Below are 27,378 nucleotides of genomic sequence, written 5' to 3'. Positions count from 1 at the left end.
CTCATTTTATTGCACTTTATCGTGCTTTGCAGATATTACATTTTTACAAATTGAAAGTTTATGGCAACCCTGCATTGTCAGATGATAGTTAGCATTATATACTAATACAGTATTTTTAAATTAAGGTATGTACATTCTTTTAGACATAATGCTATTGCATACCTAATAGACTATATACAGTATAGTGTAAACATAACTTTTATATATAATAGGAAACCAAAATATTCATGTGATTTGCTTTATTGTGATATTCGCTTTATTGCAGTGGTCTGGAATCAAACCCACAATACCTCCAAGGTATGCTTGTACCTTTATAGGACATTTTATTTGAAAAAGAGTATTTCTTTCACTTCTTATGTGTACTTTGCCATGTAAACTGTGAGTTGAAATATTGCTGTTAACTTGGCTGCCCCTTTATCATATGTTCATTTAAGTGGATTCCTCTGCAATATTTACCCTCCTCCTCCTTTCGCCTTGAGTCTCTCCAGTCTTTCCCCCTGCAAAGTTGCTGAACCAATAGCCTATTTAAAATCATGCTTTTGGGTAGTCCTCTTTATCACTGGTCACTGTTTTATAAAACCAAAGGTGACATATCTGTAAGCAGAGCTTGAGAAATGAACAAGGCCCAGCAGAAGTAGAAATTTTAATGAGATTAGATTTTCTCCCAGCTCCTTTGTGTCTAGCACAGATTTCTCTTATAGTTTTATACTCTCTACTGTGAAGATTATCACAAAGAAGGAGGAAGACATGGCACCTAGGGAGTAAGAGAAGAGAGAACACAACAGTCTGTGATTTGGGGGTTGGCTGTAGTCTAGAGCCAGAATTTGGCATTGCCGTCTGTTAGCCTAATGCTGAATTCTGCTGAGTAGAAAGAGTATCAGAAGTCTTAACTGACAGTTAATAAAAAGAGCCTGATGTAATGGAAAAAGCACTGGCCTGGCAGTCTATGAAGATCTGTCTACTTTCAACTTGGTCCCTTACCAACAGCTCAGGAGGTTCATCCCTCTTTCCCTTATTAACCATCCGATGTTTGTCAGGCACTGTTCTAGGCACAAAGATGAATTAGGCACAGTTCTTCTTAAGAGGCAGAGTGATGGGAAAGTCTTGAACAGAAAGGAAAGGTAATACAGGGTGACAAATGGTATAATAGTGGGGAGCACTATGGAAGTGAAGAGGAAGGGTCTCCAAGTTGCTGGGTAGGAGCAGGTGGCTGATTAGGGCTGAATATGAAGACAGGTGCATTTTTTTTTAATTATTCATTTATTTATTTATTTTTGGCTGCGTTGGATCTTCATTGCTGTGTGCGGGCTTTCTCTAGTTGCGGCGAGCGGGGGATACTCTTTGTTGCGATGTGCAGGCTTCTCATTGCGGTGGCTTCTCTTGTGGAGCACAGGCTCTAGGCGCACAGGCTCAGTAGTTGTGGCGCACGGGCTTAGTTGCTCCGCAACATGTGGGATCTTCCCAGACCAAGGATCGAGCCCGTGTCCCTTGCATTGGCAGGCGGATTCTTAACCACTGTGCCACCAGGGAAGTCCTGACAGGGGCATTTTGACGGAGAAATGTGAGACGGGCAGGGCAGTATCATTTGTAAAGCCATGAATGGGCAAGGGCTTTGGGGGAAGACTAGAAATGTACTGTGGCAGTGTGAGATAGGTGTGGTGGGAGATGGGACCGGAGGAGTAAGTTTGTCCAGATTATGGAAGACCTTCTAAACCCTGGCAGGATGTTTGGATTTTATCCTAGTGGACAATAGAAAGCCACCTAAAGTGTAAGCAGAATAAGATAAAGGCATTGGAGATTAAAATGAATGAGCTGATTTCTTAGAAAATGTGAGAAAGTAATTAAGCTATTAAAATGATCTTCATCTCTCAGGGGTCTCGTTGCTACTCTGCTCCCACAGCTTTGTATCCATTCCCTGAGGGGCTGCCTGGTCATTCTTTAACTTGCCATTGGTGAGGCTGGCATGAGTGAGGAAGCAGATAGGAGGTGTAGTGCTTTCTTCAGCCCTTTCTCTTCAAGACTCAGACCCGCTGGGCGTTGTGCTTAAAGAGCACAGAACTCCGATCTGCTTTATGATAGATAATAACATATCCTGGGATGGGGAGCGGATGGAGCCCTGAAGGAAGGAAAGCACTGGATGCTATAGAATGAGACTACAGGTTTGGGTTTTGTTTTTTTAATGTCCTTTTTTTAGCATCATAATCATACAGTCACTTTTTTTGCCTCCTCATTTAAAAGTTTTCCCTTAAACAGTAATTTGGTTGTTGTAGGAGATAGCAGTACCAGTTATGTTTGCTCCTGAGTACCTGACGGTTACCTCTGCCAGCATGGTCTTTCCCCTCTATGCACATTATTTTGTTCAGTTAAGATCATGCTTGCTTCCCTTGCAGTATCCAGAGAAAGAGATCTGAAAATGGATGAATCAGGAGAGGAAGAGGCTCTGAATTCATCCCCTGATTTTTCCTTAAGGCTTCTGCCGAGCCCCCTGTTTCTTTAGTCACAGGTCTCAGGGACTCTAGTACAGTGAGATTAAGAGGGCCTTCTTAGGCAGATATTCACACTGCTGTAGTGTTGTTCCCTGTTAACACAGAAAATGTTTCTCTATTCCTTTATTGAATTCCATCACATTCAGTTACGAGTTTTACTTGTAACATAACGTGAAGAAAAAAAAAAACCATAGCGTCTCCCTGGTTAATCTGAAAATGACAACACAGCATCTGGCTGGGAGGAATACAGGGAAGTGGAAAGAGGAATAAAATGTCTGTCTTGGGAAGCAAGCTCGTTGAAGATGGAAACAAAGTTGCCCTCCCAAATTACTGGTGTCTGTCTCCCTTCAGCTATTGTGGAGAACATGGCTGAGTTCCGGCCTGAGATGTGCACAGAGGCTGCCCAGCAGGGTCTTCTGCAGTGGCTGCTGAAGAGGCTGAAGGTAAGTTTGGCTTTGTGGGACTGTAGCTCAAACCTCTCTTTGCTCTGGGCACAGCTCATGCTGGGTCATCGGCACAGATTGTTACTCCTAGGCTATGTGATCTAGTTTGGGAATCTTTTGGCAACTCTTGCCTCTTTCTTTGCTTCTCTTCTTTTGTTTGTTTTAAAAGTACCCTTTAATGCCCCTGAAAATAATATAAACATGTTGTCAACACAAATTCATGTGGTACAGAAGGTTTATACTGAAAAGTTCTCTGCTGATTCCTTCTAGTTCCACTTCTCAGAGACAGCCTCTGTTAACAATATTTTATCTATCCTTCCAGAAATTTTCTGTGTAAATAGGAGCATGTGAGTGTGTTTGTGTGTGTTTCACAAATAGAATGATATATTATTTTCTTTTGCAAGTTGATCTTTTCGCTGAACTAATGGCTGCCTAGTATTCCATTTTACGGTTGTACCAAAGTCAATTTAACCATTCTCCTGTTTATAATAGTTTTTCACTGTTAAAACAATGCTGCAGTGAATATCCCCATGTACACATGCACATTTTTTTTTCCCCTTGAACGCTAGTGTTAGTTTATTTGTAGGATAAGTTCCTAGAAATAGAATTGATAGGTCAAAGGGTATGCACATTAACATTTTTGGTAGATATTGCAAAATCTAATAGTTGAGAGGGTCTGTTTCCCCTACCTACATTGGGTATTAAAATTTTGTCAAACTGATAAGTGAAAATGTGTATTTCATTTTAATTTGGAATTTTAAAATCGAGGACAGTGTATTGGCTTTCAGGTTTTTTTTTTTTTTTTTTTTTGCGGTACGCGGGCCTCTCACTGTTGTGGCCTCTCCCGTTGTGGAGCACAGGCTCCGGACGCGCAGGCTCAGCAGCCATGGCTCACGGGCCCAGCCGCTCCGCGGCATGTGGGATCTTCCCAGACTGGGGCACGAACCCGTGTCCTCTGCATCGGCAGGCGGACTCTCAACCACTGCGCCACCAGGGAAGCCCATGGCTTTCAGTTTTTTATTAGCCATTTGTATTCATCTCTTTTAGCTTCCTATTTATATCCTTTGTTCATATTTCTGTTGGATTATTCATTCTCTTTCCTTCCTAGCATAGTCCTTTTGACCATCTTTTTAACATTTAGTGCTGTCACAGAGAGTAAATGAGGAAAGGGAGAGGTAAGAGCTTCTCTCAGGATAGTGTTAACCAAAGGTATGATGGAAGGCAGTTTGGAACTGCCTATGTGCTACTGAAATAATCTCGGCAAGCAAGGGTTCCCAACTTTTCAGTGAGAAAGAGGAAGACGTGTTTGTAGCTGGTATGATTCTTTAAGTAGTCCTGGCCTTGCTGTGCTTCAGAGTGTCATAGAGATGCAGAAAGTCTGAGGTGCATCAGGTCCGATTTGTCCCCCACTGTCTTGGTAGGACTAAGGAAGAAGATTCTGCCTAAGATATCATATGCCCCCATGGTTCCCTCCCTCTCTGACAGTCTAGGTCTTCCCCAATCCTTCTTATTTAATCCTTTGTTCCCATTAAATCTGTAACATAGACTTACATAACATGACTTGAGGATATTCAGCTAGCCTGCTGTATGTTATCATCAGTGGGTATGGGCACATTTGCTGGCAGAGGATAAACTTAAGGCATAGTTCAGAAGACTGCAACTTCCTACCCACACACACACCCTCGCCCTCGCCTTTCCTTTCAGGAAAAATCAGGTCTGGTTAATTCATTCATTGTCATTTTGGCAGCTTCCTTTTCTCAAGGAAGGTTGCAGCTTCCTTCCAACCTCCTCTCATGAGTTTTGATGTCCTTTGGTTTCCGCATGTAATTACCTTCACATCTCCCTCGGTTTCTTCTTCCCTCATTATTCAACAAATCTTTATTCTCCAAAGCCTTGAGACATTTTGGGGGTGAGGAGTAGGGGAGAGGAAAGTAAAACACGTAGTTAAGGGGGTAGGATAGATGGCAGAGACCTGAATTGTTGATGGGGTGGCCATAGGTTGGGGCCTTAACCTTAAAAAATACAAAATAATCCAATAGTTTTTGTCTTTTTGAAATCAGGACCAATTTTTCCCAGTTACTTGAGACTTGATACTGAATCAAGGATTCTTCATTAAACCAGAATGTAAGGCCTCTTCTGCCTTTTGAAAGGTGTTTAAACTTGCCAGTCTTGTTTTGGATTAGTAACAAGAAGGGAAATCGAGACCTTTGGGCGTTTGGCTTGGATACCATTACCCTTATGAGAGTAATAAAGAGGTCCATTTGGTAGTCTTGCAAGCTTTTGACTCTTGCCTTTTAGGCATAGTATTTATGCAATCCTCAAGGCATAAATAGCTGTGTTGCTGTCTCTGAAACAGTTTTTCAAGGTTTTGGGGTATCTAAACATTAAAATGCTACTTGGTTATTTTACTAGTAAGCAAGTACCCTTAGAAAAATCCTGTGCTGCCCAGAACATTAATGAAAGGTTCTGCTTAAGGGTGAGGCCAGTAAGAAGGCATGTCTTTAAAACCAATGCCTTGCTCTTATTTCTCATAATCTAGGAAAGTGCTTATTTTAATCTTCGCCCTCATAAATATCGTGGTGGATCAGAATGAGTGCTGGACCCAGATCCTTACTTTCACCAGTAGAACTTTTAAAAATACAGATTCCCAGACTTACTCTCTCAAGCCTCTGTCTTCGGTGTATTTTAGAGAAGTTCCACCTGTGATTATAAATGTACAGCCCTCACTAAGATCCACTGGTCTCTAGAAATGTGAGCATTTTTGTTCCGCACTGCTCCCAAACTAATTTAAGACTCCATTTTCATTATGCCATTCCCTATTCAAGAACCTTCCTAGAGTGATGCTACTGCCCTCTGCGTCAGATCCCACCATCTCTGCCTACTTTTCAAGGCCCTTTAACTTGGCCTGATCTTTCTTTTCTTTCCTTTTTCCTTTCATTTCTTAGTTTTGAAACACTGGCCTTATTACTGTTCAGACATCTCTTGTACCTACCCCCTTTGCAAAGGTCAGCAAGGGTCAACAGTGTTGACCTCTGTGTCTGTCTTTGTTCATGTTCCCCCCATCCCCCAGGAATGACTCCTGCCTATATAATTCTAAATTATACACCACCTTCATCCCCGGGAATGACTCCTGCCTATGTAATTCTAAATTATACACCACCTTCATTAACCAACTTAAATCCCTACTCTTCCACATTGCCTCCATCATTTTTTGAACTGAAAGGAATTTTATAAGTTCTGTTGCAGATAAAAAATTAAAAATCAAGACCTGTAGAGATTAAGTGCCTTGCCCAAATTCATGCAGCTAGTTAGAGATAGAGCTAGAATTAAAACCCAAGCCTCCAGACTTTCTTCATGCACCCTTTCCATAGCACTACTTTGCCCCCAGCCCATATTGCCCTCTTTCTTTCCTGAATATCAATCATTTTATTTTTTTTCTACTGGTTCTCTTCTGGGAGTTAGCAGATCTGGGTTGTAACATATGCCTATAACTGTGTGACCCTTACCCTCATGGAGCATCTTTTCTTCATCACCTGGCAGACTTTCCTCTTTTTATGTGTGCTCCTTGTCTTTCTCCCAATGTCCTTAAACTCCTTAAGAGCAAGGACTGGGACTCCATCATATGTGTATCTCCTCCGGATTGTTCTCAGGGTGTGGTTCCCAATGGGGAGCATCAAAATTACCTGGCAACTTGTTGGAAATGCAAATTCTTGAACCCACCCCAGACTCATTAAATCTGCCCAGCTTGGGGTGGAGCCAGCAATCTGTGTTTTAACAAGCCTTCCAGGTGATTCTGATGCATGCTGAAGTCTGAGAACCCTCATCCTAGAGTACTTATGTTTACATTGCTTGATAAAACCCTGCTATTTAACTGATCATCCCCTGTTTATTCAGTAGTCCTTGAGTAACTAAGTGAGTGGCACATTGGTGAGTCTCCTTTATGTACTGGTAGCCTAGCAGTATACAGAGATATTCATGGATTTCTTCATTCACTAAATGAAACCTCACTCATTTGTGCTGCTAATAAGGATAAAACCCATTGCGGAGGATTACATTAAATGGTTTAACAGGTAAGCAGATAACAGTAGTATGAGAGACACTGCACCATAGTTCACTTTTTAATGGGGAATACAAACTTATTAGCATATTGTGTACTATTGAAAATAACACCAAAACTTTTTTCTTTTTCAAGGAAACAAAATTGAGATTCCTTTTTGTTTCCCAATTAAATCATTGCTTCAAAAACAGTTGCAATGTTTGGCGCTTGAGCTAATGAATTGAGAATTGGCTATGTTATACTACGTGTACAACTGGTTGATGCTAAGTCCTTAGCCTCTTATGACCAGGAGATGGGATTTTTGTAGGGCACAATCTGCTTTGACTATTGTCCAGGGCTGTAGCTGTGTCTGAACCTGCCCCATGTGTTCCAGGTACCGGAGGTGAGCTGCAGAAATAATCTGCAGCTTCTGGCTGTGGGTGGTAGCATAAATGTCTTGTACTTTCCAAAAAAGCAGCAGCTCCAAAAAAGGTGAAGTTTAATTTTATTCAAGGCCAGTACATGCTGAGTACAAACCTATGCTTGACTCTGTAATTACTCTGACAGCTGAAAGATTTAGGATCATCAGGTTCCTGGATAGAAGAGAGCCCCCAAAGCTCCAACTCCCGTTGACTAGCTTTGCAAAATCCAAGAGGCTATACCTGCTAAATAAATTCTCCTTCCTCCTGATTTTGACTAAATGTCCTTGTAATTTGGCAGTTTGGTATTTTGCAGGCGTGGAGGCTGTCATCTCTGGCTGAGATTTAAACAGAAATAAAACTTCCATGGTGACTTTTGTTTTTGGCTAGGCATGAAAGATTAGTCTCCTGCTTTCCCATCTAGCCCAGTTTCACTCAACGTAAGAGATATCAATCAGGTTAGAGAGGCAGAGTAGTTTGGCCAAGATCACATAGCTGGTAACTGTTAGAACTGAGATTCTAACCTGGATATTTCTGATCCCAATCATCAGAAAAACTTATAGCAACTATTATGTATTAGGTACTTCCATATTATTTAATTCTCAGAGTAACTCTCCAAAGAAGATGTTATTTTATTGTTTCCATTTTACAGATAAAGAAACTTGAGACCAGGAAATGTTACTTCGGTCATAGATGACCATTCTTAATTTATGGTGCCATGAGTATCTCAGTAACTTTGTTTTTACAGGGTTCTATGCCAAAGAGGACCTACCAGTCCCATTTAAAGTAGTTAGGTCCAAACAAATTTAATACATATTTATGTCCTAAGACTTTAGTAGCCGTTCAAAAAAATAATATGTATGAATTAAAATAAAATATATTTTCTATTTCATTCTTAAATACCACAATTACTTACCAGTAGATGTGTGTGCCTCTTGTGTAGTTGTACTACACAACTTCTAAAACCTTGGAATCAGATTGAACACAACCATCTTCATTCCTGTTCCACACTGATTTTCACATAGTTCTTTTATCACAGCAACCACTCAAACCCAACTTCACAAAGAAAAGATGTCATCAAAAGAAATGTACATAATTCAAAAAGAGACATGTACCAAAATGTTCATTGCAGCTCTATTTACAATAGCCAGGACATAGAAGCAACCTAAGTGTCCATCAACAGATGAATGGATAAAGAAGACATGGCACATATATACAATGGGATATTACTCAGCCATAAAAGGGAACGAAACTGAGTTATTTGTAGTGAGGTGGATGGACCTAGAGGCTGTCATACAGAGTGAAGTAAGTCAGAAAGAGAAAAACAAATACCGTATGCTAACACATATACATGGAGTCTAAAAAAAAAAAAGAAAATGGTCAGAAGAACCTAGGGGCAAGACGGGAATAAAGATGCAGACCTACTAGAGAATGGACTTGAGGATATGGGGAGGGGGAAGGGTAAGCTGAGACAAAGTGAGAAAGTGGCATGGACATATATACACTACCAAATGTAAAATAGCTAGCTAGTGGGAAGCAGCCACGTAGCACAGGGAGATTAGCTCAGTGCTTTGTGACCACCTAGAGGGGTGGGATAGGGAGGGTGGGAGGGAGGGAGATGCAAGAGGGAAGAGATATGGGGACATACGTATATGTATGACTGATTCACTTTGTTATAAAGCAGAAACTGACACACCATTGTAAAGCAATTATACTCTAATAAAGATGTTAAAAAAAAAAAAGAAATGTACCTGAAGCTAGTGGTTAATGTGCTCACTAATCAGCAGATGTGAGATGTCACTGTGCTTTCCTTGTAAATCCTGTAAATCCTTGCAATCCCCTCTGAATTCAATATGATGTCCCAGGTACCTTGGCACACAGTTTGGGAACTGCAGACTTAGTGTCACGTAGATAGTACATGCTTATGAGTTAAATCTAGGTATGTCTCATCCCAGGTTCATGTCCTTTTATTTATTTTTTTTAACGTAAATGTATTACTTGATAAAATTAACTTTAATTCAGTGTAATTTTTTAAATGACGTAACAATGGACCAGTTTCATGTCAAATTCACCTCTGTTTGCTGTCACGTTCAATTTTGTGTCTTGCATATAGCAGGTGCCCAATAAATATTTGTTGGAAAAAAAGAGGAAACCTCTCTCCTACCTTAGAGACAGGAGTTTATAAAATCAAATAAAAGACAAGAGGCATTGGAACCACAGAAATGCTATTGCTCTAGTGGCCTGATGTCTTTTGGCTTCTTTCAGTTGAGTGTGTCTTGTTTGCAACAAGAATCCTGACCCTTAAAAAGCTGCGTATAAGTTGGTGTGGCTTAAATAATTTAAACTAGCAATACTTGACCTTAAATCATTTGAGTAAATGATTTTATTAGCGAATCCTTCATTCTAATAGACATGCTCACCCCTTGGCTTTTCACTTTTGTATTTTGATTTGTATAAAACTATTTTTCTTAAAGTGAAAAACGCCACAGATTGCATTTAAACCCTGGCTGTTGTACTGAATTTCTTGAAACAAGGCCTTAAGCTTGTTCAGGGAGCATAACTTGCAGTCAGCACACATAAGACCTTGTATTTACAGATCTTTTAACCTAAGATGGGTCATACCCGGTCAGCCTTCTGAAACCCTATGGGGTGCACTTAGGCTTGATGGGGAAGACATGCAGAGAGAACTGAAAAGATGCTGGGTGTTGCTTCATTAGGGGCCACTCTTCCTTCTTAAGTGCAAAATCAGTGTCCAAACGGAACTGTGAATGGCACTAAGGGGATGGAGGTATTAGCTTCAGTATAAACACTTCCCCTGTCCTTTCCAGGTACAGTAATTATATGTTGGTTCTAAAACCTGGATAGGTAGCAAGGCTGCTGCTGATTAACAGTCGTGGTCTTTGTGCCTGCATTTTAAGGATCAAGGGTACGGTAAATAAAAACACATCGATGAGGCTTGCGCTCCTCTCTGTGTACCTTTATCCAAGGGGCATTGTTAATGATGAGGCACTTGAGTCGCACTACTGGGGCAACAATGTGGATGACCATGAAAAATAGGCTGTGCAGTAGATGTGTCCCCTCTGCAAGTCCAAGTAGCAGAGCATGCAGCAGGGAAAGAATTGTGGGTAATAATTTGGGTGTTAAAATATTAACATATTTCTGCATATTTAATACGGTTTCCTTTTTAAATAGTAGGCAGATTATGGCCCATGAGCAGTTAGGTTTATGATTTCAAATTAAATTTTAAGCATTTAAAAAAAAATCCAAAAGGAACTACTTTGTTATAAAGACATTCAACTAATCAAAACAAGAGCTTGCTTTCTTTTCAGCTTCTCTGATCATCTATCAGCTAATTTACAGCCTAATTTTATGATTGTAACTTGTGAATGAAGCTTCATGATGAATTTTAGTCTTAAATGTTCAAAACTTTCAATCATTTATCCAGTTCACATTTGAGTAGGTATTATGTGCTAGACAATAGTCCCTAGACTCAAAATGGGGAATCTGGGAAGGCTTCACAGAGGAGGTGACATTTGCACCTGGGCTTTAGGAGTGTGAGAGCTGTTGTGTACCTCTGCTGTTTATGGTTTTACTATGCAGTGCTTGAGTCTGGTCTCTTGAGAGCAGAGGCAGACCTTTTTTACCCTTAACCTGCCCTTTCCCTTTCTAACTTCTGCTTCTCTCTAACTCAGATCCTAGTACTTGTGAAAAAATTTGTCCTGGGGAAGGAAGCAAGGCCCCTTAACGTTTTTCTCATTTCTCCTATTTCCCAACAGGCAAAGATGCCTTTTGATGCCAACAAACTGTATTGTAGTGAAGTGCTGGCCATATTGCTCCAGGACAATGATGGTGAGGCTCCCTCTCGGTATTGATATTCTGTTAGGATAGGAGCCAGGCTTGTTTCAGATCATGACAGCAAGCTCTCTTGCCTTTGGCATCCCCTTGCTCTCCCTCTCGCTCTCTGTGCAGCTTTTGTACTCTGTCAAGCTGTATTGATTTTGTTTGCTGATGTATCAGTGTTAGACGGCTGTAAAATCTGACAGTTAGCTTCATTTTTTTTTTCTCCATTTTTTTCCCCTTTTAGAAAACAGGGAATTGCTTGGGGAGCTGGATGGAATCGATGTGCTTCTTCAGCAGTTATCCGTGAGTAATTCTTATGCTTCCTGTCTGCCGTGAAGATCCATGGCTTGCTTTAAATGGGAGGTGGAGCTGGAAATTGTTGGAAGGAATAAGCTATGTGATGCAAGCCATATGGAATGTGTTGGCAGGTTTGAGGTCACATTGGAGGTACATGGTTTGCCTCCTTTTCTTAGTCATTTCCTCTTTATGGCCAGATATCACTGTGTATCTGGTGTGGACTTTCTCAGTCTTCTGATATTTATCAATCCAAAAGAGGTGTGCTTCCTGCTTAAGTGTATATTCTTGAGCCAAGAATACCAAATTATTTTTAGTTGACCCACTCCCAAGATTATTCACTTGCTTTCCCGTCAGTCTGCCACTAAATTGGAGTCTGTTCATTTAGGATCCAGATAAGTAAGCTTCAGGAGTACAAGTTCCAATGCAGTGGGATAGAGGTCAGAGAGGAGGATAGGGAAGGATGTGGCACTGGAGGCTGGAAAAAGAAATTAGAAATTGCCATTTGCTCGTTGTAAGAAATGTAAATCCTGTTGAAATGTTGTTCTGCTGGCATTCTGAAAATACTGTTAAGATTTTTTTTTCTAACAAATCTCATCTGTGCTATTCCAAAACCAGGACTGAAAATAGATCATTTGGATAAAATCCTAAGCGTGTTGGGAGTGTCTGAGATGTCAGTTTGCATACAGCTTTCGTCTTGGTGCCAGCAGCCTGAGTGGCTTGGCCTCCACCCCAAAAAATAGAGCTTTGAAATGTGAAGCTCCCAATTCTGGGAAAGTGCTTAGTCCTGTTCCTGCAAGATTATTGATCATTTTGTAGTAGACTGTATGGGTATGCATACACTGTTAAAAGGCTTTCCTCTTAACATGCCATGTATTTCCGGCAAAGATAAAACTGCTTTTCGCTGTTCCCATGATTTAGAGCCACAACTAGTCTATGAGGCAGTTCAGTAGCCCTGATGGTTAGGAAACTGTTCCTTATATTGAGCCAAGATTTGCCCTTCAGGACTGTGGTTTCTTTTAGAAGGGGAAGAAATGTGGTTGGGTAGCACAAGTGGAGGGCTTTGGTGGGTAGCTGGCAAAGTTGTTTCTTGATCTGAATGCTGGCTTCAGGGGTGTTCACCTTATGCATTTAGCTATACTTGTCTTTTATAGAGTTTTCTACATGTTAATATATTTCACAATGAAAAGGTTTTGTTGGTTTTTGTTAAATTGCCTCCTTGGAACTATCAATTATTCATGGACTCAGTGGTCAGTTGAGTGTTCTGGTTTTTTGCATGAACTGATAGCCGTTTATTTAACCTGTGCGTCAGAAAGCCCAGTTTCTCTATAATGGAAACTGATGAGAATTTTGTTTGGTAAGCTTCTGTTTCCTCAGTTGTAGGGTTTTTGGAGTAGATGGGCTTTGGAAACTGTTGAGTGCTGGTTGATGAAAAGACATTCTCTTACGGTTCTGTGCTTTCTGATATCTTTACTTGACAGGTGTTTAAAAGACACAATCCTAGCACAGCCGAGGAGCAGGAGATGATGGAGAATCTGTTTGATTCACTCTGTTCCTGCCTAATGCTCAGTTCCAATCGTGAGCGCTTCCTGAAGGGTGAGGGTCTTCAACTGATGAATCTCATGCTAAGGTATGCTTATCTCCTATTATCTCCTAGCTCTCCATCTTTTTTTGCCGAACTCCTCACTGTTAGCCTGGATTCAAGAACATGTAGCTATGGCCTTTTATTCCATTGAGTTTCCTAGATATATAAAACAGTAAAGTCTTCAAGTGTGTGTATGGTCTTTTCTAAAGTTAGATTGGATGAATAAAAAGTATATTTCAGTCTGTTTGTGCCCTGTGGTTAGGTCATTTGGGAATAGGACCACTCCATCAAAGGGAAATGTTTTTTTTGCTCCTTCTTATAGTGTGTTGGTTTTGGGAAATCTGGTCGTTAACTTCTCAACATACCCTATGTTAATTTCTAAACTTAGCCCAGTTTTCTTTATATTCCACATAGACCTGTCTGTGCCATATGTTTGTCCATATTTTTATTATTGACAGCAGAATATAATTCATATTTTTCACTTATACATATTTTTCATTATGTGTTATTTTCAATAATGCATTGCGCATGTGCTATGTGGCTAGCGTAGGAGATATGAAAATGTGCAAGACAGTTCTAGAACTTTTCTTTATAGCGCTTTCTTGTATATCTTATTTATGCTTTAATTTCTTAAAATATTTATAGTAAATATCATGTTAGTATAATTCACAGAATCCTAAAGTTGGAAGTAAATGGGAGATAGCTTGTTATGGATAATTCTTTTGAGAAATCTGGCTTGGAAGGGAAATAGAGAAATGGTGTGAAGGGGTAACCAGAGAAGGAGTTGTAGTATCAATGGTCAGTTTTTTCAATTGAGAGATGCGAGAGACTATAATCATGGGATTATTCTTTATGAAATTGAGCCAGAGTCTGCTGTCTTGAAACATATTCAAGTACACTGAAAATTCTGTTAATATATTTCATTGAAAAAATTTTTTAATAAATTTGATAGCTTAGAATATAGACATGCAAAACTACTGTTAGTAGTAGGACTGATAAGGTACTATGTTAAGTGCTTGGCTTATACAGAATTGGAGGACAGGATTCCTGCCTCCAAGAAGCTAAAAAACAGCTCTGTCACTTGAACACAGCCCAACTTTGGGTGCATATTCCTTGTAGTCTTTTTTCCCATAATTGTTTTCTCTTTAACAGCTTTTTAGGCCTACCACACATGTAATTTTCTATACTGTTTTTGTTTGTTTGTTTGAACTTAACATGCTGTTTCCCATGTTTTGACATAACCTTCATGAGAGTTTTTTTTTTTTTTTTTTTATTTTATTTTATTTTTTTTTAACATCTTTATTGGAGTATAATTGCTTTACAATGGTGTGTTAGTTTCTGCTTTATAACAAAGTGAATCAGTTATACATATACATATATCCCCATATCTCTTCCCTCTTGCGTCTCCCTCCCTCCCACCCTCCCTATCCCACCCCTCTAGGTGGTCACAAAGCACCAAGCTGATCTCTCTGTGTTATGCGGCTGCTTCCCACTAGCTATCTATTTTATATTTGGTAGTGTATATATGTCCATGCCACTCTCTCACTTTCTCCCAGCTTACCCTTCCGCCTCCCTGTATCCTCAAGTCCATGCTCTAGTAGGTCTGTGTCTTTATTCCCGTCTTGCCCCTAGGTTCTTCATGTCCACTTTTTTTTTTTTTTTTTAGATTCCATATATATAGCATAATGTTTTTTTGTTTGTTTGTTTTTTTTTTTTTTTTGATAGGTATATCTGGATTTAATTCTCACTTCTACTGCTTGGTAGCTGGATAGCCTTAGGCAAGTTTCATACCTCCCTGAAATTCACTTAATTCAGTCTGTAAAATGGCATAATAACTTATTATAGCATCCTTTTAGGAATTTTAAATCAGTTCTTGAAATAAAAGTACACAATATATAGACAAGTATGGATTCCTCAATAGGTGTTTGACCTTTCATTTCTCCAGTATCCCACCAGCATCAAATAAAGAAAAATACTTTTTAAAATTTACGAATATTTCATTGTTGTAAAGTTAAAGCCATAAAAATAATCAAATGGCCTACTATCATACCGTTAGAAGAAAAAAAAAAAAAAAAAGGTGTTCATGAGAGTTCCATATTAGAATACAAGTTTTCCTTAGGCACCTGTTTATGTATGCTATTCTGCTCTTTACAATAAATAATTAAATTTAAAAGACTTAATTCCTCACTTTTAAGACCTTATTAGTTTACAAATTACATATTGACCTATGCTAAATTTTATACCGACCCATGCTAATGAATTCAGTACAGAAAACAAAAAACACTGCACTCAAGCAAACTACATATATATATATATATATATATATATATATATATAACTTATATGAGAATTGCTACTCCAGCTTTCTTTTGGTTTCCATTTGCATGAAATACCTTTTTCCATCCCCTTACTTTCAGTCTGTATGTGTCTCTAGGTCTGAAGTGGGTCTCTTGTAGACAGCAAATATATGGGTCTTGTTTTTGTATCCATTCAGCCAATCTGTGTCTTTTGGTGGGAGCATTTAGTCCATTTACATTTAAGGTAATTATCGATATGTGTGTTCCCATTCCCATTTTCTTAATTGTTTTGGGTTTGTTATTGTAGGTCTTTTCCTCCTTTTGTGTTTCTTGCCTAGAGAAGTTCCTTTAGCAGTTGTTGTAGAGCTGGTTTGGTGGTGCTGAACTCTCTCAGCTTTTGCTTGTCTGTAAAGGTTTTAATTTCTCCATCAAATCTGAATGAGATCCTTGCTGGGTAGAGTAATCTTGGTTGCAGGTTTTTCTCCTTCAACACTTTCAATATGTCCTGCCACTCCCTTCTGGCTTGCAGAGTTTCTGCTGAAAGATCAGCTGTTAACCTTATGGGGATTCCCTTGTGTGTTATTTGTTGTTTTTCCCTTGCTGCTTTTAATATGCTTTCTTTATATTTAATTTTTGACAGTTTGATTAATATGTGTCTTGGCGTATTTCTCCTTGGATTTATCCTGTATGGGACTCTCTGTGCTTCCTGGACTTGATTAACTATTTCCTTTCCCATATTAGGGAAGTTTTCAACTATAATCTCTTCAAATATTTTCTCAGTCCCTTTCTTTTTCTCTTCTTCTTCTGGAACCCCTATAATTCGAATGTTGGTGCGTTTAATGTTGTCCCAGAGGTCTCTGAGACTGTCCTCAGTTCTTTTCATTCTTTTTTCTTTATTCTGCTCATGAGAGTTTTTAATAACTGAATAATGCACTCTAAGGGAATATAACTTAGTCTTACTTTGTTATTGATATTGAGGGTATTTCCAATGTTTTGTTGTTATAAAAAATTCTCCAATGACAAATTCTACAAATTTTTGTGTTTAAACTATTTTTGTCTTTAAGATCATCAAGGTATATGTTACTAAAACCTCTCCTCTTTAAAGGCTTGTGTAGGCCCAGGGGCACAGTAGACCTTTTGGTTTGTCCAATGTGTATTAGACCTTAGATTGATTGAAGAATCTTCCTTTGTGGAATTGTTTTTTAAAATTTATTTTAAAGTGCAGAGAGGAGCATTGGAATTATTCAGAGACCTTTAGTGTTCAGCTGATTTTTGCTAGCTTTACTCTCTTGAGTCTTTTGTTTGTTTATCTCCTTTACCCTTCTAATTGCTTGTCCTTTTGTTGAAATGACCCACCTTCTCTCAAGCAAATAGCATATAAAGAAGATGCATTTGGCTTCCTGGACCTTCTAACCTTAAAACTATACTCTGCAGGGACTTTTCTCTAAGCTTCTTAAAGGTCTGAACTGCCAGTGTCTTTGGATGTTTGAGTGCAAATATGAGGTGATGTATTCCTGTAGCATATGGCTTGTAAATGTGCAGCAGTGGGGAGCTGAATAAATAACCAGAAATATGGATTATTCCAACAGGAATGCTGAGATTCTGGGAGCCTAATTAAAAAGGAGCTCCAAAAGACTTAGGAACTGTACCTTTGTAGGATCTCCTAACTTTTCATATTTGAATGCTGAAGTTACCATTAGATTAATTCTTTCACATTAATTAACTATATTAGCAGATACAGCATTTCTTTTTTTCTCTTTCCCATTCTCTTTGTTCTGTGTTATTTTTCTTCTTCAGACTCCCAAATGGAAAGTTTAATTGGGAGGGAATTTTTTTTTCCTACTAAATTCATCCTTCCTGATCTTCTAGCAAGAGCTGCCAAGTTGCTCTGTCTCAAGGGAACCCATTCAAAGACTATGAAGCTGTAACACTAGAAGTTCAGGAAAATTTCTGTGCTTCCATTGCCCCTAAATACTAATCTTTATTTTGATTTAGACGTTCATCAAACAGTTATGAAATGCCCACCTGGAGAGGTGGCAGTATGGTGTAGTGTGGAAGAGTGGGCTTTGGAGTTGAGGCAAATGTGGGTTTGGAACATAGTTCTTTCACTTACTAGTTCTGGATATTTGGTGAGTTACTCTAAGCTTTCTGTCCTCTGACCCTCACCTTTTTCATATGAAAAATGGGGGTAATAATGCCAAATTTGCAGGGATCTTTGTGGATATTAGACTATATATATAAATTGGCTGGGACAGTTCTGCAGTTCTTAAAACATTGGTAAAGTGCTATGTTAACTTACTATGTTAAGTGCTAGGCTTATACGGACATGGACAAGACAGGATTCCTGCCTTCAAGAAACTCAGTTGCTAGTGATGGAGGCCACCATTAAATAACCATAATATAATTAAATGTGTTAACTATTGAGAGGAACAGTTAATTTTGCATGTCCACAGAATTTTTTTTAATGTTTCTGATTATTGATAAGGAAAGGTCACCAACAAGATAGTCATTTATACATTTATATGCACAAATTATCACACATACATATATATATTGGGTTGGCCAAAAAGTTCGTTCGGGTTTTCCGTACCATCTTACAGCAAAACCCGAATGAACTTTTTGGCCAACCCAGTACTACCCAATTTAATACTTTTATCACCTTTATTGAGGCATAATTTATATGCAGTCAAACACTAATTTTAATTTTGACAAATGTATATACCTTTGTTTTCACCACAATGAAGATGCAAGATACTGCCGACTGAAAAGAATGCACAACGTGAGAGTTGTGAGTTAAGTTTTATTTGGGGCAAAATGAGAACTATAGCCTGGGAGACAGCCTCTCAGATAGCTCTGAGGGACTGTTCTGAAGAGGTAAGGGGGGAGGTCCGTACATATATGATTTTGGTGAAGGGGAATGTGTGCAATCAAGCACACATTTCAGCAGAGGGTTGCTGCTAGTTGCAAGGAGCAGATTAATGATTTTACTGTTTTTCTAGATATGAGAGGTTACAAGAAATTAGGCTTATAAAATCTCCTCCTGCCTTTCCACCATACACAAAAATAAACTCAATATGGCTTAAAGACTTAAATATAAGACACGACACCATAAAACTCCTGGAAGAGAACATAGGCAAAACATTCTCTGACATAAATCATAACAATGTTTTCTTAGGTCAGTCTCCCAAGGCAAAAGAAATAAAAGCAAAAATAAACAAATGGGGCCTAATCAAACATATAAGCTTTTGCACAGCAAAGGAAACCATAAATCAAATGAAAAGACAACCTCCGGAATGGGAGAAAATATTTGGAAACAATGTGACAGACAAGGGCTTAATTCCCAAAATATACAAACGGCTCATACTGCTCAATATCAAAAAAACAACCCAATCAGAAATTGGACAGAAGACCTAAATAGACATTTTTCCAAAGAAGACATACAGATAGCCAACAGGCACGTGAAAAGGTGTTCAACATTGCTATTATTAGAGAAATGCAAGTCAAAACTAAAATGAGGCATCAGCTCACACCAGTCAGAATGGCCATCATCAAGAAGTCTACAAAAATAATAATAAATGCGGAGAGGGTGTGGAGAAAAGGGAACTCTCCTACACTGTTAGTAGGAATGTAAATTGGTGCAGCCACTATGGAGAACAGTATGGAAGTTCCTTAAAAAACTAAAAATAGAGTTACTTTATGACCCAGTAGTCCCACTCCTGGGCATACATCTAGAAAAGAGGAAAACTGTAATCTGAAAAGATACATGCACTCCAATGTTCATAGCAGCATTATTTACAGTAGCCAAGACATGCAAGTAACTTAAGTGTCCATCAAGAGATAAATGGATAAAGAAGATGCTGTATATATATATATATATATATATATATATATATATATATATATACACACAATGGAATATTATTCAGCCATAAAAGAGAATAAAATATTGCCATTTGCAGCAACATGGATGGACCTAGAGATTATCATACTAAGTGAAGTCAGTCAGAGAAAGACAGATATCATATGATGTCACTTATATGTAGAATCTAAAAAAATGGTGCAAATGAACTTATTTACAAAACGTAAATAGACTCACAGACATAGAAAACAAACTTATGGTTACCAAAGGGGAAAGGGTTGGGAGGAGAGATAAATTAGGAGTTTGGGATTAACACATACGCACTACTATATATAAAATAGATAAACAACAAGGACCTAATGTATAGCACAGGGAACTATATATGATATTTTGGAATAACCTATAATGGAAAAGAATCTGTAATGGAGCTGAATCACTTTGCTGTACACCTGCATCTAACACAACATTGTAAATCAACTATACTTCAACAACAACAAAAAGTCTTCTGAAAATAACTCTCTGGAGGCCTGTTCTGCCAGTTCTTGCCAGAGCACAGAGTGCCTCATTCCTGATATCTCCACCCTGAACTCCTTTCAGGGTGTGTTGAAGGTCAGCGACTGCTGTGGTTAGTGACCTAATCCTTGTAGAGGCAGATGGCAAGTGACAACTTTCAGTTGGCAATACATAGTTTTATATTTTGTAGTAGCCACAGTAAAAAGTTTAAAAGAAACAAAATAATAGGTTTTATTTAATGCCGTATATTATAAATCAATTCAACATGTAATCAATAAAAACATTATTAAGCCATTTTGCATTATTTTTTCCTACTAAGTCTTTAAAATCCTGTGTGTATTTTACATTAACATCTGAATTCAATGCTAAATTTTCATTACAGTACTTGATTTGTAGTTAGATTTCATAAAATTTACAGTTGAAAAAGTAGATTCCCATACTTAGGTTTCTCTAAACATACTTAACTGTTTCCCAATAACTGAATCAAGTATCAATTTCTAAATTTAAATTTATTTAAATTAATTTAAATTTTAGCTCCTCAATTTAAATCTGAAATTTAGCTATATTTCAGATGTTCAGTGGCTACATGTGGCTAGTGGCTATGATATCGGACAATGCATATGTAGATCATTTTTATCACCCTCCAAAATCTCCTTGATCACTTTTGCAATCAGTTCCCACCAATCCACCTTTGACCCCAGTCAAACATTGCCATTCTAGAATTTCATATAAATAGAATCATACAGTATGTGTTTTGTTTAGCTTATTTAACTCAACACGTTGTTTTTGAGGTTCATTTATTTTGCATGTATTAGTAGTGTGATTCTTTTTTTATGCTTAGTAGTATTCGATTATATTTCTGCATTCCAGCATATCGGTTTGTTTATTTATTCACCTGTTCTAGACACTTGGGTTGTTTCCATTGTTTTGCTGCTGTGAATAAAGCTGCTTAAAAGTCTTTGGATAAACATATATTTTCATTTCTCTTGGTTAAATACTTGGGAGTGGAATGAGTGAGTTATATATTAAATAAAAATTTACTATTAGAAACTACCAAGTTGTTTCCCAAAATGATTGTATCATTTTATATCCCTACCAGCAAGGCATGAGAACTCCAGTTGCTCTGTATCCTCCTTAATACCTGGTATTGTCAGATTTTAGTTTTAGCCATTTGAGTGAGTATGTATTGTGGCTTTAATCTGCATATAACTGATTACTCAGGTTGTTGAGCATCTTTTCATGTTCATATTGACCTTTCTTATACCTTTTGTTAAAGTCAAACCTTTGTTCAGACCTTTTGTCTAAATTTTATTTGGGTTGTCTCATTGAGTTTTAAGTGTTCTTTACTCTAGGCAGAAGTCTTTGTCAGATACATGTTTTAGAAATATCGTTTTCCTAGTCTGTGGCTTGCCTTTTCATTTTTTAGCAGTATCTTTTAAAGAGCAAAAGTTTTACTTTGATAAAGTCTAATTTGTAAAAAATATTTTTTAAATTGTGCTTTTGGTATGGTATATAAACTGTGTTTGTCTAACCCAAGGTCTCAAACTGTTCCTTTCATATTTTCTTTTACAACTTTCAGTTTTAGGCATTTATAGGTCTGTGATCCATTTTAAGTTAATTTTTATATATAGTGTTAGATATGAATTGAGGTTCTTGGTTTTATTTATTATTTTTGTATATAGATGTCCAGTTCTGGCACCATTTATTGCAAAGACTGTCCACATTCTGTTTAATTGCCTTTACACCTTTGTCAGAAATCAATTATATATGTGTGGGTCTATTTCTGTGCTTTCTATTCTGCTCTATTGATCTGTGTATCTATCTTTTTGCCAACACAACCCTATTTTGACTTTATGGTTAAGTCTTGAAATTACATGGTGTGAATCCTCAGACTTAATGTCTTTTTAAAGATTGTTTTAACTATTCTAGTTCTTTACTTTCTTTGTCTTTCTGTATAAATTTTAGAATCAGCCTGTTAATTTCTAGAAAAACTCTGCTGGGGTTTTGATTGGTATCATATTGAATCTATGGGTTCTTTTGGGGAGGATGGACATCTTTGCAATAATGAGTCTTCCAATCCATGAACATTGTATATTTCTTCATTTATTTAGGTCTTTGATTTCTTTCATCAATGCTCTGATTTTTAAAGACAATTTGATACTTTATATTTTACTAGAAATTTTCAATTTCATAGACTTTAAAGTTTATTAATATGTTGTCCTTGTATCATTCTTTTCTATATCTTCCATTTCATTTCATCTTTTTCATTTTCACCTCTTTATGTCTCTTTTATAATCCTTTTTTAAAATTTTATTTATTTTTTTATACAGCAGGTTCTTATTAGTTATCCATTTTATACATATTAGTGTATATATGTCAATCCCAATCTCCCAATTCATCCCACCACCACCCCACCACCACCACTTTCCCCCCTTGGTGTCCATACGTTTGTTCTCTACATCTGTGTCTCTATTTCTGCCCTGCAAACCAGTTCATCTGTACCATTTTTCTAGGCTTCACATACATGCATTAATATACAGTATTTCTTTTTCTCTTTCTGACTTACTTCACTCTGTATGACAGTCTCTAGGTCCATCCATGTCTCTACAAATGACCCAGTTTCATTCCTTTTTATGGCTGAGTAATATTCCATTGTATATATGTACCACAACTTCTTTATCCATTCCTCTGTTGATGGACATTTAGGTTGCATTGCTTCCATGTCCTGGCTATTGTAAATAGTGCTGCAATGAACATTGGGGTGCATGTGTCTTTTTGAATTATGGTTTTCTCTGGGTATGTGCTGGGTCATGTGGTAGTTCTATTTTTAGTTTTTTAAGGAATCTCCATACTATTCTCCATAGTGGCTGTATCAATTTGCATTCCCACCAACAATGCATGAGGGTTCCCTTTTCTCCACACCCTCTCCAGCATTTATTGTTTGTAGATTTTTTGATGGTGGCCATTCTGACAGGTGTGAGGGATACCTCATTGTAGTTCCGATTTGCATTTCTCTGATAATTACTGATGTTGAGCATCTTTTCATGTGTTTGTTGGCCATCTGTATGTCTTCTTTGGAGAAATGTCTCTTTAGGTCTTCTGCCCATTTTTTAACTGGGTTATTTATTTTTTTGATATTGAGCTGCGTGAGCTGTTTGTGTATTTTGGACATTAATCCTTTGTCAGTTGATTCATTTGCAAATATTTTCTCCCATTCTGAGGGTTGTCTTTTTGTATTGTTTATGATTTCCTTCACTGTGCAAAAGCTTTTAAGTTTAATGAGGTCCCATTTGTTTATTTCTATTTTTATTCTCATTACTCTAGGAGGTGGGTCAAAAAAGATCTTGCTGCGATTTATGTCAAGGAGTGTTCTGCCCATATTTTCCCCTAAGAGTTTTATAGTGTTTGGCCTTACATTTAGGTCTTTAATCCATTTTGAGTTTACTTTTGTGTATAGTGTTAGGGAGTGTTCTAATTTCATTCTTTTACATGTAGCTGTCCAGTTTTCCCAGCACCACTTATTGAAGAGGCTGTCTTTGCTCCATTGTATATTCTGGCTTTCTTTGTCATAGATTAGGTGACCACAGGTGTGTGGGTTTATCTCTGGACTTTCTATCCTGTTCCATTGGTCTATAGTTCTTTTTCTGTGCCAGTACTATACTGTCTTGACTACTATAGCTTTGTAGTATAGTCCGAAGTCAGGGAGCCTGATTCCTCCAGCTCCATTTTTGTTTCTCAAGATTGCTTTTGCTATTCGATGTCTTTTGTGTTTCCATACAAATTGTAAAATTTTTTCTTCTAGTTCTGTGAAAAATGCCATTGATAAGTTGATAGGGATTGCATTGAATCTGTAGATTGCTTTGGGTAGTATAGTCATTTTCACAGTATTGATTCTTCCAATCCAAGAACATGGTGTATCTCTCCATCTGTTTATGTCATCTTTCATTTTGTTCATCAGTATCTTATAGTTTTTTTTTAATTTTTTAATTTAATTTAATTTTTTTATACAGCAGGTTCATATTAGTTATCCATTTTATACACATCAGGGTATACATGTCAATCCCAATCTCCCAATTCATCACACCACCACCCTGACCCGCCACTGCTTTCCCCCCTCGGTGTCCATACATTTGTTCTCTACATCTGTGTCTCAATTTCTGCCCTGTAAACCAGTTCATCTGTACCATTTTTCTAAGTTCCACAAATATGCGTTAATATGCAGTGTTTGTTTTTCTCTGTCTGACTTACTTCACTCTGTATGACAGTCTCTAGATTCATCCACATCTCTACAAATGACCCAATTTTGTTCCTTTTTATGGCTGAGTAATATTCCATTGTATATATGTACCACATCTTCTTTATCCATTCGCCTGTCGATGGGCATTTAGGGTGCTTCCATGACTTGGCTATTGTAAATAGTGCTGCAGTGAACATTGGGGTGCATGTGTCTTTTTGAATTATGGTTTTCTCTGGGTATATGCCCAGTAATGGGTTTGCTGGGTCATATGGTAATTCTGTTTTTAGTTTTTTAAGGAACCTCCATACTGTTCTCCATAGTGGCTGTATCAATTTACATTCCCACCAACAGTGCAAGAGGGTTCCCTTTTCTCCACACCCTCTCCAGCATTTGTTGTTTGTAGATTTTCTAATGATGCCCATTCTTTATTTATTTATTCTTTTAAAATTTTTGAATTTTATTTTATTTATTTTTTTATACAGCAGGTTCTTATTAGTCATCAATTTTATACACATCAGTGTATACATGTCAATCCCAGTCACCCAGTTCAGCACACCACCATCCCCAGATGCCCATTCTAAATGGTGTGAGGTGATACCTCACTGTAGTTTTGATTTGCATTTCTCTAATAATTAGTGATGTTGAGCAGCTTTTCATGTGATTCTTGGCCATCTGCATGTCTTCTTTGGAGAAATGTCTATATTTAGGTCTTCTGCCCATTTTTCTGATTGGGTTGTTTGTTTTTCTAATATTGAGCTGCATGAGCTGTTTATATATTTTGGAGATTAATCCTTTGTCCATTGATTCGTTTGCAAATATTTTCTCCCATTCTCAGGGTTGTCTTTTCGTCTTGTTTGTAGTTTCCTTTGCTTTGCAAAAGCTTTTAAGTTTCAGTGGGTCCCATTTGTTTATTTTTGGTTTTATTTCCATTCCTCTAGGAGGTGGATCAAAAAAGATCTTGCTGTGATTTATGTCACAGAGTGTTCTTCCTTTGTTTTCCTCTAAGAGTTTTATAGTGTCTGGTCTTACATTTAGGCCTCTGATCCATTTTGAGTTTATTTTTGTGTATGGTGTTAGGGAGTGTTCTAATTTCATTCTTTTACATGTAGCTGTCCAGTTTTCCCAGCATCTCTTATTGAAGAGACTGTCTTTCCTCCGTTATATATCCTTGCCTCCTTTGTCATAGATTACTTGAGCATAGATGCATGGGTTTATCTCTGGGCTTTCTATCCTGTTCCATTGATCTATATTTCTGTTTTTGTGCCAGTACCATACTGTCTTGATTACTGTAACTTTGTAGTATAGCCCAAAGTCAGGGAGTCTGATTCCTCCAGCTCCATATTTTTCCCTCATGACTGCTTTGGCTATTCAGGGTCTTTTGTGTCTGCATACAAATTTTAAGATTTTTTTTCTAGTTCTGTAAAAAACGCCATTGGTAATTTGATAGGGATTGCATTGAATCTGTAGATTGCTTTGGGTAGTATTGTCTTTTTCACAATATTGATTCTTCCAATCCAAGAACATGGTATATCTCTCCATCTGTTGGTATCATCTTTAATTTCTTTCAACAGTGTCTTATAGTTTTCTGCATACAGGTCTTTTTTCTTCCTAGGTAGGTTTATTCCTAGGTATTTTATTCTTTTTGTTGTCATGGTAAATGGGAGTGTTCCTTTAATTTCTCTTTCCGGCTTTTCATCATTACTGTAAGGAATGCAAGAGATTTATGTGCATTAATTTTGTATCCTGTAACTTTACCAAATTCATTGATTAGCTCTAGTAGTTTTCTGGTGGCATCTTTAGGATTCTCTATGTATAGTATCATGTCATCTGCAAACAGTGACAGTTTTACTTTTTTTCCAAATTGTATTCCTTTTTCTTCTCTGATCGCTGTGGTTAGGACTTCAAAAACTGTTGAATAATAGTGGCGAAAGCGGACATCCTTGTCTTTTTCCTGATCTTAGAGGAAATGCTTTCAGTTTTTCACCATTGAGAATAATGTTTGCTGTGGCATTGTTGTATATGGCCTTTATTATGTTGAGGTAAGTCCCCTCTGTGCCCACTTTCTGGAGAGTTTTTATCATAAATGGGTGTTGAATTTTGTCAAAAGCTTTTTCTGCATCTATTGAGATGATCATATGGTTTTTTTCCTTCAGTTTGTTAATATGGTGTATCACATTGATTGATTTGCATATACTGCAGAATGCTTGCGTCCCTGGGATAAATCCCACTTGATCATGGTGTATGATCCTTTTAATGTGTTGTTGGAGTCTATTTGCTAATATTTGTTGAGGATTTTTGCATCTGTATTCATCAGTGATACTGGTCTGTAGTTTTCTTTTTTTTTTAGTATGTTTGTCTGGTTTTGGTGTCAGGGTGATGGTGGCCTCATAGAATGAGTTTGGGAGTGTTCCTTTCTCTGCCATTTTTTGGAAGAGTTTGAGAAGGATGGGTGTTAACTCTTCTCTAAATGTTTGATAGAATTCATCTGTGAAGCCATCTGGTCCTGGACTTCTGTTTGTTGGCAGATTTTAAATCAGAGTTTCAATTTCATTACTTGTGATTGGTCTGTTCATATTTTCTATTTCTTCCTGGTTCAGTCTTGGAAGGTTATACCTTTCTAAGAATGTGTCCATTTCTTCCAGGTTGTCCATTTTATTGGCATAGAGTTTTTTTTAGTAGTGTCTTAAGATGCTTTGAATTTCTGTGGTGTCTGTTATAACTTCTCCTTCTTCATTTCTATTTTTTTTTTTTTTTTTTTTTTTTGCGGTACGTGGGCCTCTCACTGTTGTGGCCTCTCCCGTTGCAGAGCACAGGCTCTGGACGCGCAGGCTCAGCGGCCATAGGTCACAGGCCCAGCCGCTCCGTGGCATGTGGGATTCTCCCAGACCGGGGCACGAACCTGCGTCCCCTGTATCGACAGGTGGACTCTTAACCACTGCGCCACCAGGGAAGCCCTCATTTCTAATTTTATTGATTTGAGTCCTCTCCCTCTTTTTCTTGATGAGTCTGGCTAATGCTTTATCAATTTTATCTTCTCAAAGAACCAGCTTTTAGTTTTATTGATCTTTACTGTTGTTTTCTTTGTTTCTATTTAATTTATTTCTGCTCTGATCTTTATGATTTCTTTCCTTCTACTAACTTTGGGTTTTGTTTGTTCTTCTTCCTCTAGTTCCTTTAGGATGTTAGATTGTTTATTTGAGATTTTTCTTGTTTCTTGAGGTAGGCTTGTATTGCTATAAACTGCCCTCTTGCAGCTGCTTTTGCTGCATCCCATAGATTTTGGATTGTCATGTTTTCATTGTAATTTATCTCTAGGTATGTTTTGATTTCTTCAGTGATCTCTTGGTTATTTAGTAACATATTGTTTAG

General features: G+C 37.7%; 1 protein-coding gene across 1 annotated transcript in view; it reads left to right on the top strand.

Moving 5' to 3' along the window:
• The window catches only part of CTNNBL1 (catenin beta like 1), a 172,778-nt gene that overhangs the window by 62,226 nt on the left and 83,174 nt on the right, over window positions 1-27,378 (top strand). Inside the window, exons 7-10 of the mRNA XM_027078332.1 lie at window positions 2,838-2,929; window positions 11,161-11,233; window positions 11,469-11,527; window positions 13,000-13,148. Of these exons, the coding sequence (XP_026934133.1) occupies window positions 2,838-2,929; window positions 11,161-11,233; window positions 11,469-11,527; window positions 13,000-13,148 (373 nt within the window). The remainder of the gene's footprint in view (window positions 1-2,837; window positions 2,930-11,160; window positions 11,234-11,468; window positions 11,528-12,999; window positions 13,149-27,378) is intronic.

The sequence above is a fragment of the Aethalodelphis obliquidens genome, unplaced genomic scaffold (assembly GCF_003676395.1).
Source record: "Aethalodelphis obliquidens isolate GAN/ISIS:26980383/991018 unplaced genomic scaffold, ASM367639v1 scaffold42, whole genome shotgun sequence".
NCBI classification, from domain to species: domain Eukaryota; kingdom Metazoa; phylum Chordata; class Mammalia; order Artiodactyla; family Delphinidae; genus Aethalodelphis; species Aethalodelphis obliquidens.
Note: the sequence above shows the minus strand (reverse complement) of the source record. Positions and strands in the feature narration are given on the sequence as shown.